At 40.9% G+C, this 16,543-nt stretch overlaps 1 protein-coding gene across 13 annotated transcripts in view; it reads right to left on the reverse strand.

The window, feature by feature from the left end:
* The window catches only part of RBFOX1 (RNA binding fox-1 homolog 1), a 2,389,987-nt gene extending 2,373,714 nt beyond the window's left edge, over positions 1–16,273 (reverse strand). For 9 of the 13 annotated variants that reach the window (XM_043523265.1, XM_037911682.2, XM_037911689.2 and 6 more), the window contains exon 1: positions 15,946–16,267. In XM_043523265.1, coding sequence (XP_043379200.1) covers positions 15,946–16,167 — 222 coding nt within the window. In that variant the 5' untranslated portion in view covers positions 16,168–16,267. Of the gene's footprint in view, positions 1–15,945 lie in introns of all 13 variants that reach the window. The other 4 variants (XM_037911685.2, XM_037911680.2, XM_037911681.2 and 1 more) reach the window with 1 other exon arrangement.
* Positions 16,274–16,543: the final 270 nt, after the last annotated feature.

Genomic DNA, 16,543 nt, shown 5'->3' on the forward strand with positions numbered 1-16,543 from the left:
ATGAGAAAAAACAAACTACACTAAGAGTAATGTCTTACCTATTACAGTGTACTGAACTCCAAGTACAACACAATGCAATTTACTTTTATATTGTGTCCTTCAGCTAAAGCATCACTAAGCACATTGCAGAGTCAGTCAGTCAAAGTACATAAAATTGAAATGGGAACCTCTTTTAGGATGGGGAAGAATATACAACTTTGTGTGTTGCTATACTGATATATTACATTGCACTATTATTACATTGTATATAGTACCACCTTCCCCCGCATCAGTGGATAGTTTTAACCAGGGGTTCTCAGACTTCACTGCACCGCAGCCCACTTCTGAGAACAAAAATTACTACATGACCCCAGGAGGGGGAACGAAGCCTGAGCCTGCCTGAGCCCCACTGCCCCAGGTGGTGGTAGTGGGAGGGCAAAGTCCAAGGGCTTCAGCCCCAAGGCAGGGCGATGTAACTTGAGCCCCCACCATCCAGGGCTGAAGCCATTGGGCTTTGGCTTCAGCTCTGGCCCCAGACAGTGGGGGTCAGGCTTTGGCTTCAGCCCTGAAAACTGCAGCAAGTTTAAGCCAGCCCCAGCAAGTTTAATCCAGCCCTGGTGATCCCATTAAAATGGGGTTGCGACACACTTTGGGGTCCCGACCCACAGTTTGAGAACCACTGGTTTTAACTATTAAAGCATGAGGTAGCTGCTGAAGGATATATTAGAAGTCATGGACACTGTGTATTAATTATATTCGCTGCAACCATGATTAACATGTCACAAAATAGCACTGTCCCGCTTGGAAAAAGCACCTTATTCTTTCCAAAGTGCCACAAAAGCTTAGTTTAAATGAGCTTTTAATGACTGTCAGTAACTTTTTGTTACAGTGCACTAAAATCCCAAATACCCGCCCTGCTTTGGCAACACTAAATGTCATAGCAGGGAGACAGGTTGGTAATTTATTCGAAAAAAAGCTTCTATCAGTGGGGCTCTGAGTATTTGGGAATGCATTATATAAAATGTTACTTTTATCCAAAAGCTGGACAGAGAGAGTATCACGAGGCAAAGTAATTTCACTTGATATACACAATACAAAAGCTAGTCATCCAAGCAGCTGATTACTCCAGACTCTTAAAATCCATTTGCCAGGGTTTCTCTGCAGTGCAGAAAGTGAAAGCATCTTCAGTATATATAAAGGTGAGTAACCTTCCATTCTGCCTTACTTACCCCAGTTTTCCTCCTAGGCCGCTTACCAAACAGTGGATTCTTTAATTGCATCTGAGCTCATTGGATAAACGTCTTCTTGCAACCTAAAATACTCCCATGTTCCCATGGTGTACTCAAGATTCAAGCCCTGCTTTTGGCTTCTTGTAGCCTTGGGACAGATTGTTTCTGGCTACAGAAGTAAACAGCTAAACCATGGCGTTCTTTAGCTGATGCTGACAATAACCCAGCCTGGTGCTTTCTGTTAGCTATGGCAAGTTCACTTGTGTTAGCTCCTTCTAGCAAGAAATCAATGCACTCACAATCAATAAGGCACCACAAACAGTACCTGTGACCCAGCCAGGGGCTCAGAAAGAAACTAGTCTTCCCATCAGACTGTGGCTATCTGAAGAGGTGCTCACACAAATTCCCATTATTTGTTAGCAAGGTTTGTTTTCAAACACTTTGAACATTTAGCCCAAAGGGTCTATCCGATTGGATTATTTGTCTACTGAGCCACCTTGCCGTCCCAATTAAAGACATTTTAAAAATACAAGGTCATCTATTTCCCTTGTTTCTAAAGTAGCTTTTTCTGAGACTAAAATAAATCCATTTAGAAAATACTTCCTGCAGCTAGCTTTTTGTTTGGCTAGTTTTTTTCAGATGCCATTAGCCTCTGTACCAAATGCACCAACGCATTCAATTTAATTAGGATTTGTTTGTTTTTAATCACATTCCTATATCAGTACTTTTTAAAGCTGTTTCAAACCCCCAAGGGTGGCTCGGTCATCCTAAAAACTGTTACTATTTTAGTCTCTAAGGTGCCACAAGTACTCTTTTTCTTTTTGCGAATACAGACTAACACGGCTGTTACTCTGAAACCTATTTTACATTTGAGGAGCAGATAGGCTGTGAGAGACAGGGTTAAAGGTGTGCATTTAGGCACCTGGAACTGAATCACAGTAAGAAATCCAGTAATGTACTTATCAGAGAGATGTCAGTTTTCCCATCTAATCAGGTACAGTAGATTAAGGTCATTCTCTTAATAATAAAGCAAGCAGTTTGCTCCTAGGGACTGAAGAGAAAAATGATATACATCAGGCTCTCTTTCCCTCTGCAAATGGAAAGATATTACCTGCTAAGGGCAAAGATAGTTTTTCATGAAGGTACAGGACTAATATTCAGAAGAGACAGGAGATGTATTGCTAGCTCTGCCATTGACTACGTGTGTCACCTTGAGTAAGCACTTGGGTCAAAATTTACAAAAGCGTCCACTATCTGAGATACCTTGGGGGACTATGAGATACCAGAGCTGAGCCCCTGCAGTTCCTGTTCAATAACTTCCTGAAGAAAGCGGAGATCCTTGGGTGGAAGACATAGATAAGCATCTTGCGTATTACTATACTACCATTCCCATCGTGAAGCCAATAGCCAGCTACAAAGATATTGATACAGGATTATTCATTGAGGGCCTGACCCAAACACACATGGAAGTCAATGAAAGCCTCATGCATAGTGTTGACATCCTTATCGTTCTATACATCTCTCTGATCTAGCCTCCTAGAAGCTAAAAGCTCTCTTCTCCAGTTGAATATGGTTTGCTACATTCTGTAAAAGGGCAACAGGCATTTGTAACCAATATTTTATGTTTGTTCATTTTATTGCTCCAGACACTTTCACATTTCTAAGAAAAAAAATTAGGATTTGATGTGTGACCAGTCAATTTCCCAGCACTTTAACAAAACTATAACTGCAGTCTTGAAACCTACACTTCTGATTTATCAGTCAGTATCAAAAGGACACTGACAAAATTGTCTCCGGATATATTCATAGAATGGAATACTTTGCAATACATCTCCAGTCCATTTGCAAATACTTGCAGTGAGCCAGAAAATGATTTGTAACCCTCTGCATAACGTTTGCAGTTTTGTCTAGCTCATCTGCTGTCTTTTGGAAACGGTTATTGAAGACGGCAATTTTCATAAATGTTTGGAAACGGATATGAAGGAAACTGGCCATGAAATCCTTTTGGAAGTGCCTCTGAGTTGTTTGCAGTTAAATGACATTGCAGTGCATCAGCACTGCTGAGCAGACCATTTACCGTGTTGTCAAAGTCTACAGCCAGTTCAGCAGGCAGAGTATAGCAGAGATATTGATGCCTTTTATTGGACCAACAATTTATAATATACAAGCTTTCAGAGGCCAAAAGGTCCTTTCCTATCAGATTTTGGAAGTTCACACAATGTCTAAACAGAAAATCGGCTATCTACCTGGTCTGCTTTTTCTGAAGACCAATTATAGCAACAAACACTCCCTGCAATGCCATTTAAGTGCATTTAATGACTGTCAAAAAGAGCAGATCATCTGACAGAATATAAAATGCTAACTTCAAGATAGCTAGACTGTAGTCCATGGACTACATGGTTTTTGGATACATCACTGTGAGCTAAAAAGCAGTTGCATGGATCAAATGGCAAACATTGGACCCTTTCTTGGATCTAATAGCATCTGAAAATATGTTCACGGAACTACAGGGGAAATGCAGTATGAAGGGTCTTTGAATCAGATGTTTCACTTCTATGCAGACATGTTGGATTTGGGTACATAACTCCCCAAGGTTTCTTAGCCTAAATTTATACATCTTCTCCAATATTTGGTGGCACCAAGATGCAGTCTGTGTAGTAGCCATATCTTACATATTAAAACACTGTTGATTTCTTTGGCACCACCAGGAGAGACCATTGACTCCAAGTCAATACACAAACAGCACTATTATTGAAAAAGCGCAACGGTGGCAACAATTTAAAAAGTTATTTTAAATGTTAATGCTATTTTTCTCAACTGACAAAAAAAAACAAACACACATTTTTCTTCTTTCCTTATGTCCACAGTCAACCTCCTCCACTTCGGGACCACCCAATAGGCATTAGGGGCCAGGTTTTTAGAGATATTGTTATGAGCTGAGTGAAACCTCGTTACTGATAGAGTCAAAACCTCATTCAACCTGATGTAGGAGCAGGGTGTTCACTTAAGAGAGGTTGTAAGAATCTCTTAAGGGGACACAACTAAAACAAGGCCCAATGGAATCTGTCCAGAAACTAGCATCAGGTGACTACAGAGTTCCTCCGGTTATTGTGACCTGGTGTGGGAGGGGGAGAGAAAACAAACTGAGCACAGGACAAGAGAGGGAGCAGCACAGGAAAAAAGCAAGAAAGCATGAGCATAGTGTGATCCTGGAAAAAGCTAGAGATTTCTTTGGGGTCTCTGTTGGATAAAGACACTAGGAGCTAAGAAACTGCTCCTTGTGTTCTTGGTTCCTCCTGCATTCAGAGGAGTAGGATTTGCTGCATTCCTTGTAAATAAACAAAACTGCAACAAAGAAAATACAAAACTCCATTAATTTCTACTTCCAACTGGAACATCACCAAGGCCTTCAAGTCTGACCAGCTGCTTGGGTTGAAAAGGGGCAACAGTATTTAGGCAAGTGGGATTTTCAGAAGCATCAAGGTGCCTAATATGTAATATCCAATGAGTTTTAGGCACCTACATTCTTTTGAAAATCCCACTAAGGGCCTAAGTACCTTTAAAAGATCTGGCCTGAGGTGTCTAGGACTTCATACTTTCATTTTAGCAGGGAAGTCTTTCAGCCCATAAACACAGTCCTGCAATGCCAAAGCCATCCTCACATGAGCCCTTGAAGCCTAATACAATGCCCACTGAGTGACCGGAAAGACTCATTGACTTCTACAGGTTTTGGATCAGGCCCTTAAAGACTGGCAGATAAAATATGTCCTGTTAAATATGCTACACTGTTCTCATGGCCTGCCAAGCAGGCAGAGGTTCAGCATATTACATAAAAACACTAATTTTGCAAGCAAGCCTTTGTTATGTATGTGGCACAGACAGTAGATTCCTTAGGTACTACATCCCTGGACAGCACTGAGAAAAGGAAAGCAATGAAAAAAAATTGTAAAAATAAGAAGGCTGTGACTTGATGAGTGGTTATGAGTTTCTATTGTGCACTGTCCTCTACCTGCCTCCTGACCAACTGCTGAAAATTCTCTTTTCTTTCTCTTGCCCTTCAGATGTACTATCTTCTGCAGTTTCAGAGCACACGGAGAACCCAAAATCGGTCCAGTTTTTGCAAAATGCTTGCAAACAGTTCTTTGCTAAAATGTGAATTTTTGAATGTTCCAGCAGTAAAATTGATGTTTATTTGTGACTTTTCTCCAATTTCACACAAGCCTAAAGTAGTTATGCATTTTCAATTGAATGCTATAGGACACTTCATATAAGCCTAAAGGAATGTTACTAATTTCCAAAGCACTTTTCATAAAGATATGGATGTTTCCTTGGTGCATATCATATGATGTGCCGTGTTTTGCGGGGGTTTGACACATCCACCCCAAATTCTCGGCTAGAATATCTAAGGGTTTGTCTATACTTAAAATGCTACCGCAGCATTGTGCTATTGTGCTACGGTAGCACTTCAGTGTAGACACTACCTACGCCAACAGGAGGATCTCTCCCTTCATTGTAGGTAATTCACCTCCACAAGAGGCAGTAGCTAGGCTGACGGAAGAATTCTTCCATCAACCTGACGCTGTCTATATGGTGATTTAAGCTGGCTTAACAATGCTACTCAGGGGGGTGCATTTCACACCTCTACCAACGTAGTCAAGCCCACCTAATTTTCTAGCATAGACTAGGCCTAATTACTGTTCAATGGAGGGGTTCTTTCCATCAACCCCTTTTGCCTGTTCCTTGTGCTGCCCAGTGACATGCCTGCCATAGCACCATGTTCTGGCTTCATTCTTAGCACATGTCCCAGATATTTCCGTCTTTCCTTCTGCATAACTTTGGAGGTAAGGAATTATTGAACGCAAATGTAAAGATGCGTCAGAAATTCATTCCATTTAATATCTGAGGCATGGGGTGCTGAGAACCATTGATCCCAACTGTAAACCCTGTGTATTAAGCCAGGGGGTGCGGCAGTACCTCTAGTTCCTGCACCTTTCGTGAGGCATTTAGTGTGTATCTTTGGTTGATTTCCACATTCACATTCATATGTTAAGGCGGAAATAACATTTCCATTTAAGAGTCATAGTTTGGTCTGCAAGTTTTAGATTTTCAATGATCAAATATTGTTTAAGCTGGTGCGTGCAGCTGCCCCTTTTTCACGGTTTCCTTCTGGACGTCCCCAATGGCTTGTACATAACCGCCAAGGTATGCCAATTGACTCACCTCTTCTCTTCCTTTGCCTTCTATGTAATGCTTGAGATGGGAGTTGCTGGGGTTGTCATTAGATTTGCGGGGGTTTTGCCCTCATAACTGACTATAAACGCTGCCTTCTTTCAATCTTTACTTGCAGGTTGGTTGAGATATGTCATCAGCAAAATCTAGATCTAGTGTATTGTTATGCCATACAATCCTTGTGTTGTATCAGTCTACACTTTTTCTCAGAATGAAGGCAATGGCGATGCCAAACAGTAGAAGTGACAGAATGCCCATTACTCTCTTTGGGGATTTTCCCCCCGTTAAAGTCTTTCCTTGTTTGTTTATCCTTAACTGACCCTCTGACTGGTGTAAGCTTGCCAGTTAGAACATTGCTGAGCTGATAAAATATTCCAGTTTTTTTGGTGATGTTATCCATATATTTCCCCTTGTCTCTTCTCTCAATGCATTGTCCTTTGTTTTATATAGATTTTTTGCTGCTGTTTCTGAAGGTGCTTTTCAGGTCTTAAAATTTTCTTTGGCTTATTTCCCTTCTATCTGGAACATTACCTTTAGAGATGATCTCCTGTATTGTTCCCTATCTGAAACCTTCAGACTTTACAATTTGTGTGGCCATCTCAAAATTTCTGGCTGGTCCTTAGATTTCCCTATGACTTCACTTCATAGATGTCTGGTGTAGATGGCAACCTTCTTTCTCCTTCCCATCAGCCTTTTGTATTACTACAATGCCTTTTAAATTGTCCTATATGATGACCCAGTTAATATTCAAGGAGCAACCTTAACTTCTGAGGTTACCTGTCTTGTGCACTTGATACATCAACCTTAATGTTACATTCTGGTAACGAGTTCCTGTATTTAACTTCAGTAATATTTTTTTTAAAACAAGGACATAGATCTATTCAACATATCTTGTAAGCTGGCAGCTCTCTGCTGAGGAGCATGTGAGCTCTACAAAGGGCCCCTCAGTTGCTCATAATAGTCCTTTATAAAGTAAATTTCAAAGTCAGGTAAGCTTGCTAAGTTTATAAACTTAGCTATCTTTGCCAGTGGAGCAGAACAAGTAAAAAATTCTAATATGCCTGTGGAGAAAAAAAAATCACTATCTTTAAATGCCCTTAAATGTAAGTCTACTGGCTTTTTAAGTCTCAGTGAGGTCCACCAAACAAGCCCAGGTGATGTTTCTAGCTAACCAAGACAAGCAGGTTTCTCCCAGTCCTACAGAATTCTAATTTAAGCAAATGGGACTAGTTTGTCTTTTTGTCCCCCACTCTGATCTCACCATGAATGGTATTTGCAGACACTTATCACCTTGGCCTGTAACTGCCAATATGGATAGAGTGGAAATGTGTCGGAAGTAAGCTTATTTGAGTTTTGCATGGCAGGTGAGAGACTTGAGAAATATGGATACATTTCTGTTAGAATTTTAGCACAAAAGCTGAGTTGTTTCAAATTCTTTTTGTCTGGCTGTTGTACCTTAGCTTCAAAATAAATGGCAGTGCAAAATGTAAAATAGGACAGCAAGATTTATTAGACTGTGAGAAACCTCCCCAGGGAAGTGGTGAAAGCCCCGTCTTTTGGTATTTTTAAAATCAGACTAGACAACATACAGGAAAATGTACTTATAGGGAACCATCCTTCATTAGCTAGGAGATGGTCTGGCTGATTTATTAAGACCTTTCCCCTCTCTAGCCGCTGAGATGCCTTCTCAAAAGAATATTCACAAACACAATCCAGGGCACTTACAAAAATATATATTCTAATAACTAAACTGAATAACAATTTCTAAACTAAACCTATTCTGTATGACAAAGCTGCATTAACACCATATCAGAGTTGTATGGATAGGCACTCAAAAGTCATAAATTGCCAAAGTTTAACATTGACTGTACAGCCTTAAATGACCTTTGCTGCATGCATGTCATAAAGCAGTCTTGAATTATTGGATCACAAACTATTTCTCAGGTACAATCATTCGTTTTTCCTATCATCTGGGATACACGTGTCATCTTGTATGTTTATTTCATTTGTCTATACTAACACCATTTTCATAGTCGAATGGCCCATCATATCTTTACGATCTATCTTAGGTACTTATATGGCATCAATGCATTTCTCAGGCTACTGAAGGCTTTTTGCATAGTTATAATAGCATAGTCAGATCCAGGTAGGGTGACCAGACAGGAAGTGTGAAAAATCAGGACAGGGGATGGTGCGAAATAGGAAAAAGCCCCAAATATCAGGACTGTCCCTATGAAATCAGGACATCTGGTCACCCCAGATCCAGGGCTTGATCCCAGAGTCCTCAGGCCAACAGGAGCTGGGGGCACTAGTGAGGGGGGTTCTGGCAACTCAAGTGTCAGTGCAGCACTTAGCACAATGGGGCCTCAATCTTGTCTGGGGTCTCTAGGTGCTCTGGCAATACAAATAATAAACATCCAAGAAAGGATTTGTCCTTCTGCTGCCGTGCACCCGGCTGGCCCAAGACAAAGCTTTGGAACCCCTGTTTGATACTTATACACCTCTCCCCTGCAATGACCATAGTATCTGAGCACCTCATAACCTAATGTGGTTATCTGCACAGTTCCCAGGGATGTAAGGAAGGGCTGTTACCCCAGTTTTACAGATGGGGAACTGAAGCACAGCCAGCCTAAGTGATTTGACTAAGGTCACACAGGAAGTCTGTGACAGAGCCAGGAATTGAACTCAGATATTCCATGGCCCAGGCTAGTACTGTAACCACTAAAGCATCCTTCCTCTCCTACTGGCAGACTTCTTGTATGACAAGCTCTCTTCTCTCTAATAATTTTGTCAGCACCCATACAGTGAGCACAGTTTCTTTTGAATCAGCTTCCTTCTGCTGCAACTGACAAGAGGAACTATCTATAAATGTAACACTCCGCTACATCCTATGCAACCATGTATGGGAATAAGGCCCTCCTACACTAGTCCACCCACTGCATAGGACTCTCCCAGATTGGGGCTATACCTAAGTGGGAGGGAAAGCAAGGTCTGCATACATGATATTGAAGTAAATGGGTGTGAAGAGGGCAGGAAGTGGACTGAGCCTTTACACCAACTCCCCTACCAAGCAGGAGGAGAGGGAAGGTGTGGGAAGTATGCTAACACCCAAAGAGGGGTTAAATCAGTTACTTCCCCTGCACGGGAGCAAGGGGGAAGAATGGTGATACTCTGAGAAACAATTCCTCTTGGGACAGCGTAGCTATACACCACCTCTCCCACTGGTCAGAGCCTTCAATTTTGCAGCACAGATCTGTAATTTAAGGAGACTGCTAACTTAGCTGACAAGTGAGGTGGATTATCTTTGCCAACCAGTTTGCACTGTTACTCTGCATTGTACACTTCGGGCCTGATCCAAAGCTCACTTACATCCAAGGACAGATACCCACTGATTAAAACAGGTTTTGGATCACATCCATAGGGGCAGATATTCAGCTGATGTAAAACTGTTGCAGTTCCATGGACTCGCTACAGATGTATGATAAGTTTATATTAGCTGAGAACTGATTCTTTCTCTAATATGCAGTATGTTGTGTAACTAGAGTTTATGGTACACAAGGTTGCATTTAAAATGAATCTAGTGTTATGCTGAGAGGTACTTGTGATTGCATTGATCGCAAACCTCTGAGAGTGAGTGTGACCACAGCCTGCAATTAACATAACTATCAGAGTAAGTTCATCGCAAGCCTCCCCATGTATGACAAAAGAGGTTGTGAACCCACCTCGGAATTTTGGACTGACAAAGGCAGACAGATGTTGCTAGTTATTGCTTGGGAAAGAGTATGTGCAGGTGTGTGTGTGCATGGTTCATGAAGAATGAAAAAACTCAGTTTTTCATTTTTTCCAATGATCCTCTCCCCCACACCCCAAAAAAAGTAAATGTAAAAGGCATTTATTGATGAAAAATGCAGCAAGAAAATGTAGCAGCTCTGTGAATCTCCATTGTATCTGTTAAGTAACACAGTGGTAAACTAGGACCAGCATGTGATCATGCAATTAGAGATGGCATCAAGATGCTTTTGTCTAGGGGGCAAGGGATAAGGCTGTGACATCCCCAGCTACACAGTTCCTAAAAGGCATCAGATCATGTGTCCCTCCTTTGCAACTGCTAGAATCAAATATGAGCCTGGTAGGAAGAGAGGCAGATCCTCAGCTGGTGTTAATTGTCCTTGCTCCGTTGAAGTCAGTGGAGGATCCATCCCTAGTATCTTTCCTTGCTCAGAGCTGAGTCAGTCACCGTACTCTCACTTCTCGTTTTTGGAAAGTTTAGAATAACTTTGTCTAAGTAGTTTTAGAAGGGGGTTTCCAAGTCAGTTTTAAGTTCAGATTGCAGGTGCCTGGTCCAAGTGTTGTGGGAAAGATGTGAGGAGTGTACTTACTGTTATGTTTACGTGGTTATAAAGTAGGTGTTTAGCGGGGGAACAAAATGCCTTAGAAAGAGGATAGAACATTACCATTCAGAAATCTTCAAAAGGTTCAGTTCAACTAACCACCAGGAAGTTGGGATTCTTGGTCAAGCTATCTGAACCTCTGGCAAAACCAGGCTGAAAATATTGAGGAACAGGCTTTCTTGAGATTCCCTCTCAGACTAGAAATGCCGAAAAATAGTCTCTTTTGGCTGGTGTTTTTGGCATATCTAGGCAGGATCTGGAAATGGTGACATCAGCAAAAAGGTGAATCACGAATGAAAAAGTTGAACATTTTTCCTCAGAAAGGATTCTGTTTGGATAGGGATGCTATATGCAAACATGTGCACCACTCCCCCACCAACATGCCATATCATTCACCTCAGCACTGTCTTGGGCAGGGTGGATGGGAAGATAAAAAGAGCTATGTGGTAAGTATCTGACAATATCTGGAAAAATATAGAAGTTGTGGAAATTCCAGCACTTGGGAGCTTTCATTTGCACTCTTGCACTTGTGACCCTGTAAATGAGAAAGTATCTGAGGCACAGTTGTAGCTGCGTGAACACTACAATAACTTATTGTAACGTAAAGTATTTGTTGGACTAAAACCCATGAATTTGCTTTGACTTATTAATGCCGCATTTGGTCCACTTTCTGCAAACTGGAGCAAATTTTTGTTTGCAAGGAGAAGAAGTGTTATAAATACTTGTGTGAATATGCATTTGCATGTGTATTCCCACCAGAAGTATTCACTTGGCCATCTTGAGTTGGCAAGTCATTCAGTCAAGGAGCAGAAATGCAATGTAGGTGACTCATCATGGTGCATATGGTACATAGTCTAAGCAATAATCTTGGTGAAGAGTTAGTCACTAATCAAAGATGGATGATTTCAAATAATAAATCAGTTCATACAAAACAGATCTCCTTGCAGGTAACACAATGAGGGAGAAATCCACCAGGCAGTACCCCACCTAAGTCCCACGCAGGTCCTTGGGCTGCTCAGTCTTTGTGCTCACTTTTTGCACAGTGATTAATTTCACCCTAACAGAACAAAGGGCTGCTACATTCATCTGATAGATTGTTTACTGTGTATGGCTTGCCTAACTCTGCGTGCAACCATTCAACAATGACAAGGTAGAGACAAACCTGCAGGAAAACATGCATGATGTGTGTAATCAAAATAACTTCAGGATGTTACACTTACTGCAATTCCATTGCAGGCCATGCTACTACAGTAGAGATGAATTTACTCCAAGACCTTTGAACAGATTTGTACAATGCTATTAAGCCTCTTTAAAGACTTTTGTCACAATCCGTTGGGATTATTCAATTTGTTCATTATGGAGAAATTACAAGCAAATAAAATGAGAACAGAAGAAAAAGAAAGTCTAGTGGATCCTGATAACAAGCCAAAATTACCACCACAAAATAATGCCTATTCCCAGTAAGAGGGGGGAAAGAATAATTCCAGATATCACCATGTGGTACCCACTGCCAAATGTAGGCTTTATCTTAATGGTAAACACATAACAACTTTATCCAACAGAGCTAATAGCAAAACTGCCCATCTGCAGCCAACTCATAGTTCTGAATAGCGGTGGCTCAACATACAATGCCAAATAAATAACCTCAAGCATTATCCACCATTTCACAAGCATAAAATACAGATGGTCTCTGCAGTCTTCCATAATACAGGATTTCGTACCAAGGGAAACAATGAGCTAGATTTGATGACCCAGTTCATCTTTTCTTCTAAATCCAAAGAATGGCTGCTGAGTCAGACGAATAATAATGAAATAAGTATAAAGAAATTGCACCCTTATTGTGCTGATTTTTTACTACCCGTCCAATAAAGAGTCAAAGACTATAATTTTTTTAATGTACTTCTTTAAAATAGAAGTCATTATGGACTATTAGGGAATGTTCTTCCAGTGCAGGCATTGATTACCCATATTGCTAAGCCTATTAAAGCTTCTTCTAAACACTGAACTGAAGTCATTCCAATACGTCCTAAGGAGATGGAGTCCGTCTTTTCCCATGGCTTGTTCTCTGCAAAAATGACAAACAACTAAGAACATCAGAGTCACTTGCAGTAATTGTTGGACAAGTTAAAATATAAAAATAAAAGGAGGTTCTGTTGGTAAGGGAGTGTAACATGTTCCCTGCTGCATCAGTGCAATTTGCTTTTAACGGCACAAATCCCGGCAGCCTGCTTATAAATAAAATGGACAGGAGAAAGAAACGTAGTAGAACTTTTTGAATCAAAATGAAGCACGATGCCCTGATCCAAAGCCTATTGAAATCAATGGCAAGGCTCCCATAGATATCAGTGGGTTTTGAATCAGGCCCAAAATGTAATTAGTGAGGAAATGGCTTTGAAAAAGAAACAGGTGTGGAGCAATCACCAATCATCACACTAATTTGTTTCTTTAGTATTTTTAACATACCCTTCTTGAAAAGATGGGTGGAATACAGCCCTGGAGCAGAGACACACAGGTTCTATTACATTCTGTAGGATGCTTCATACAAAATGCATCAGAAGGCTATTCATTTACATACCATTTTTCCAGGAGGCTAAGGGAAGCTTATAGGAATAACAAAGCAGGAAATAGGAGTCAAGACTTCTTCCTGTGTATGAGCCCAATCCTAGCAATACTTGTGAGCAAGCATAGTGTTTACTTTCATAGCAACAGGTTAAGTTTACAAAAATGCTTATGGGCCAGATTTGTGAGAGTCAGGCACTTCTCTACCTTTACAAATCTAGCCCTAAGTGACTTAGGAGACTAAGCCCCATTTTTAACAGTCATTTAGTCACATAGGCTCCAAAGTCCCATTGACCTTAATTAAGTCTTAGGCTCCTAAGTCACTTTTGAGAAACAAGGTGGGTGAAGTCATATTTTATTAGACTGACTTCTGTTAACAGAAGTCGATTCCAGATAAGATATGACCTCACCCACCCTTGTCTCTCTAATATCCTGGGACCAACAGAATGATGGCTACAACACTGCACAACTCACTTTTGAAAATTTTACCCAATGGATCTATACACAGTAGTAGTAAGCATGGTGCTGGGTATTACAGCCCAGCTTTTTTATTTTATTTAAGTATTGCTGCACTCAGCATTGCAATACCTAACTGATTTAGGGGCTTCAATATTTTCAAGAGGAATTTAGACAAGCCAAAATCCTATTGTAAGTCGATGGATTTAGGCTCCTAAATCAGTTAGGTGTTGCAACATTGAGCACAGCAATATTAAGGGCCTTCAGGACTGGGTCCTACATTATACAAGAAGAAAGCCGGCACAAATGAGAGAATCCTGTGTAGGATTAGAATCCAGTGCTACCTAAACATGAAGATAAAGTCTCAATCAACTTCAGTTTAAAAGCACACATACATTTATCCCTGGTTGTTTAAAGGCTCAAAAAGATTGTTTATTTGAGTAAGCTCATTACCTAAATTAAATTAATTTCACCTGTAGCTCAGCACCAAGCTCAGTTTCCTCTTTAAATTATCAGAAAGGAAAAGAAGATACTCAAACTCAAGGGAAAAGTAAGCTTCTCATTTTATTTTGGTTGTTTATGTTCAGCCATAAAAAGGGAAAGAGAGGACCTTTAAAGAAAATTTTTTCTGTGTTAATTTTCTAAGCAAACAGGTAGCGTTAGCAAGAAATACATATCAGAAGGGACTGTACTCTAGTGAGGTTTCAGCTAATGTTATCCTATAATATGATGTGCTCATAATAACCCTCCCATGTTTTTTGTCTGTTTCTCCAAGAGTATCACGGATTTTGTCTAGTTTGGATAATTTACTGATCTCAGTATGTTACACATCTTCAGTTAGTTACCAAAATGACTACAGAAATACACAGTTTGGCAACACATTAAGCATACAATGCTTTTATGATGCTCTGTAATTACAGTACACAATCTTATACCATGATGCATCATAAGTGCAGTTGCACAACCTGATAAAATAAGGAAAATCTCACCTGTATAATCTGATATTATGCACATGTAGCTAGATTTTGAAAACCAGTTGTATATGATAAACTCTTGCATTTCGAGAAATAGACCTCCACCAGGATCAATCAGGCCAACTACTCTGCCTTCAAAATTAGTGAGATTGTAAATCACACTGAAGTGTAGAGCAGTCAACTGATTCCTTTTTTGATGGGGAAGAGCACCTTAATTCAGGAAGGCAATGCCAGAAAGGAACACACTAGTAGGGAGAGAACACTTCAAATGAAAACAACACAACAAACTTCCATCAAGCCAACTCTAGCAGCCCTGGACTCCCAATTGTGACAGTGACTCAAATAGGAAACACCTTCACAAGGGAAGCAGGTACAATGTATGCAACCCTTCCCCTCCCTCCGAAAAACCTTTCCCTGACTTGATCACAGGAGGAAAAGCCTAAGCTGGTTGGGAAGCCATCTGTCCTTTTATGCATACACTTTCTGCTATGTCTCAAACACCTGCTGTCAAGCACAGCAGCTGAACTAAATAGCCAGTAGGACAACACTGAAAAACTTAGATTCATATAAAGATCTGATAATGGGCAGATCTAACAAGATGGGATTTTCTAACTGCAGTTTTTGTGCAAAGCCTCAACATGAATTTTTTTACCCTGACGAATTCTCAATGTGGTACTGTCACTTAAACTACCCTATGCCCCTGGAGGTTCCTTTCCCACCCCCAGCTGTAAAACAACATTCCCCAAAATGACTACAGGTAACGTAAGTGCCTGGACTGATAACTTGAGATGCTCAAGTCAATCCAAAGACCCTCCCTTCCCCAGCCCTAAGGGGTAATAAGAAGCTGACAGCAGGTGTTAGCAGAGAATATCCTTTACAAAAATAATCTGTCAAATATGCTAAATCGAGAGTAAAGTACAAACTCTGGCACCTAAAGGAATCTAGCCAAGATATTAAATTAAATAGTTACTGTCTTCCACTGTCAGGGAGATGGGACGCTCCATCAGGTTCCACCTACACTACTTGATACCCAGTTGAAATTATCTGTCACCCTGAAGTTGGCTAAGGCAGCCTCACAACTCCCCCAGCCCCTTTCCAGCTCAGAGCCAGGAAAACAACCTCACTTACACTTTTGCCTTCACCACCTGCTTGGGGCGCAGGATCTTCTCTCCCCAAACATGGCATGATTTCTTCTGCTACTGCTCCGTCCTTCCCACTGTTTCTTCCTTCATTCCCCAGCTTCAACCTCTTCCCCTCGGGTTGGGAATCATCCAGGTCCTCCCTTCTCATCTTGCCATCTCTGCCTCGCTGCTTCACCACATCCTCTGGGCTGCCAGACGGATTAGACATTTTTTAAAATGCTGAGCACTTTTTTATTTGGCCTGCTGAAGCTGCCTCTCTGGAGGAGCTGTGGCTTCTGAGAGCTCGGTGATGTGCTCTCGCTCTTCTTTTCAACATTTAACTAGGGTTTCAAAAGCCTTTATAGGATTTACACACACCACTTCTATTTCTCTACCGCCCTCTGCTGGTTACTGGCCAGCACTATTCCCACAGAATATCAATTTCAACAGCATACTGCACACAAGCTTCTCTATTCCTCCATCTCCCTAATAAAAAGCAATAACCTTCCCTAGGTTGGTTGCATGCACATTTCTCCTGCTGCTCACTTTGCCAAAATCCTTGTACTTATGCTTGCCCTGCTCCAAAGAAATTAACTTTCCTTAAA

This window comes from Chelonia mydas, chromosome 10, assembly GCF_015237465.2.
Source record: "Chelonia mydas isolate rCheMyd1 chromosome 10, rCheMyd1.pri.v2, whole genome shotgun sequence".
NCBI lineage: Eukaryota > Metazoa > Chordata > Testudines > Cheloniidae > Chelonia > Chelonia mydas.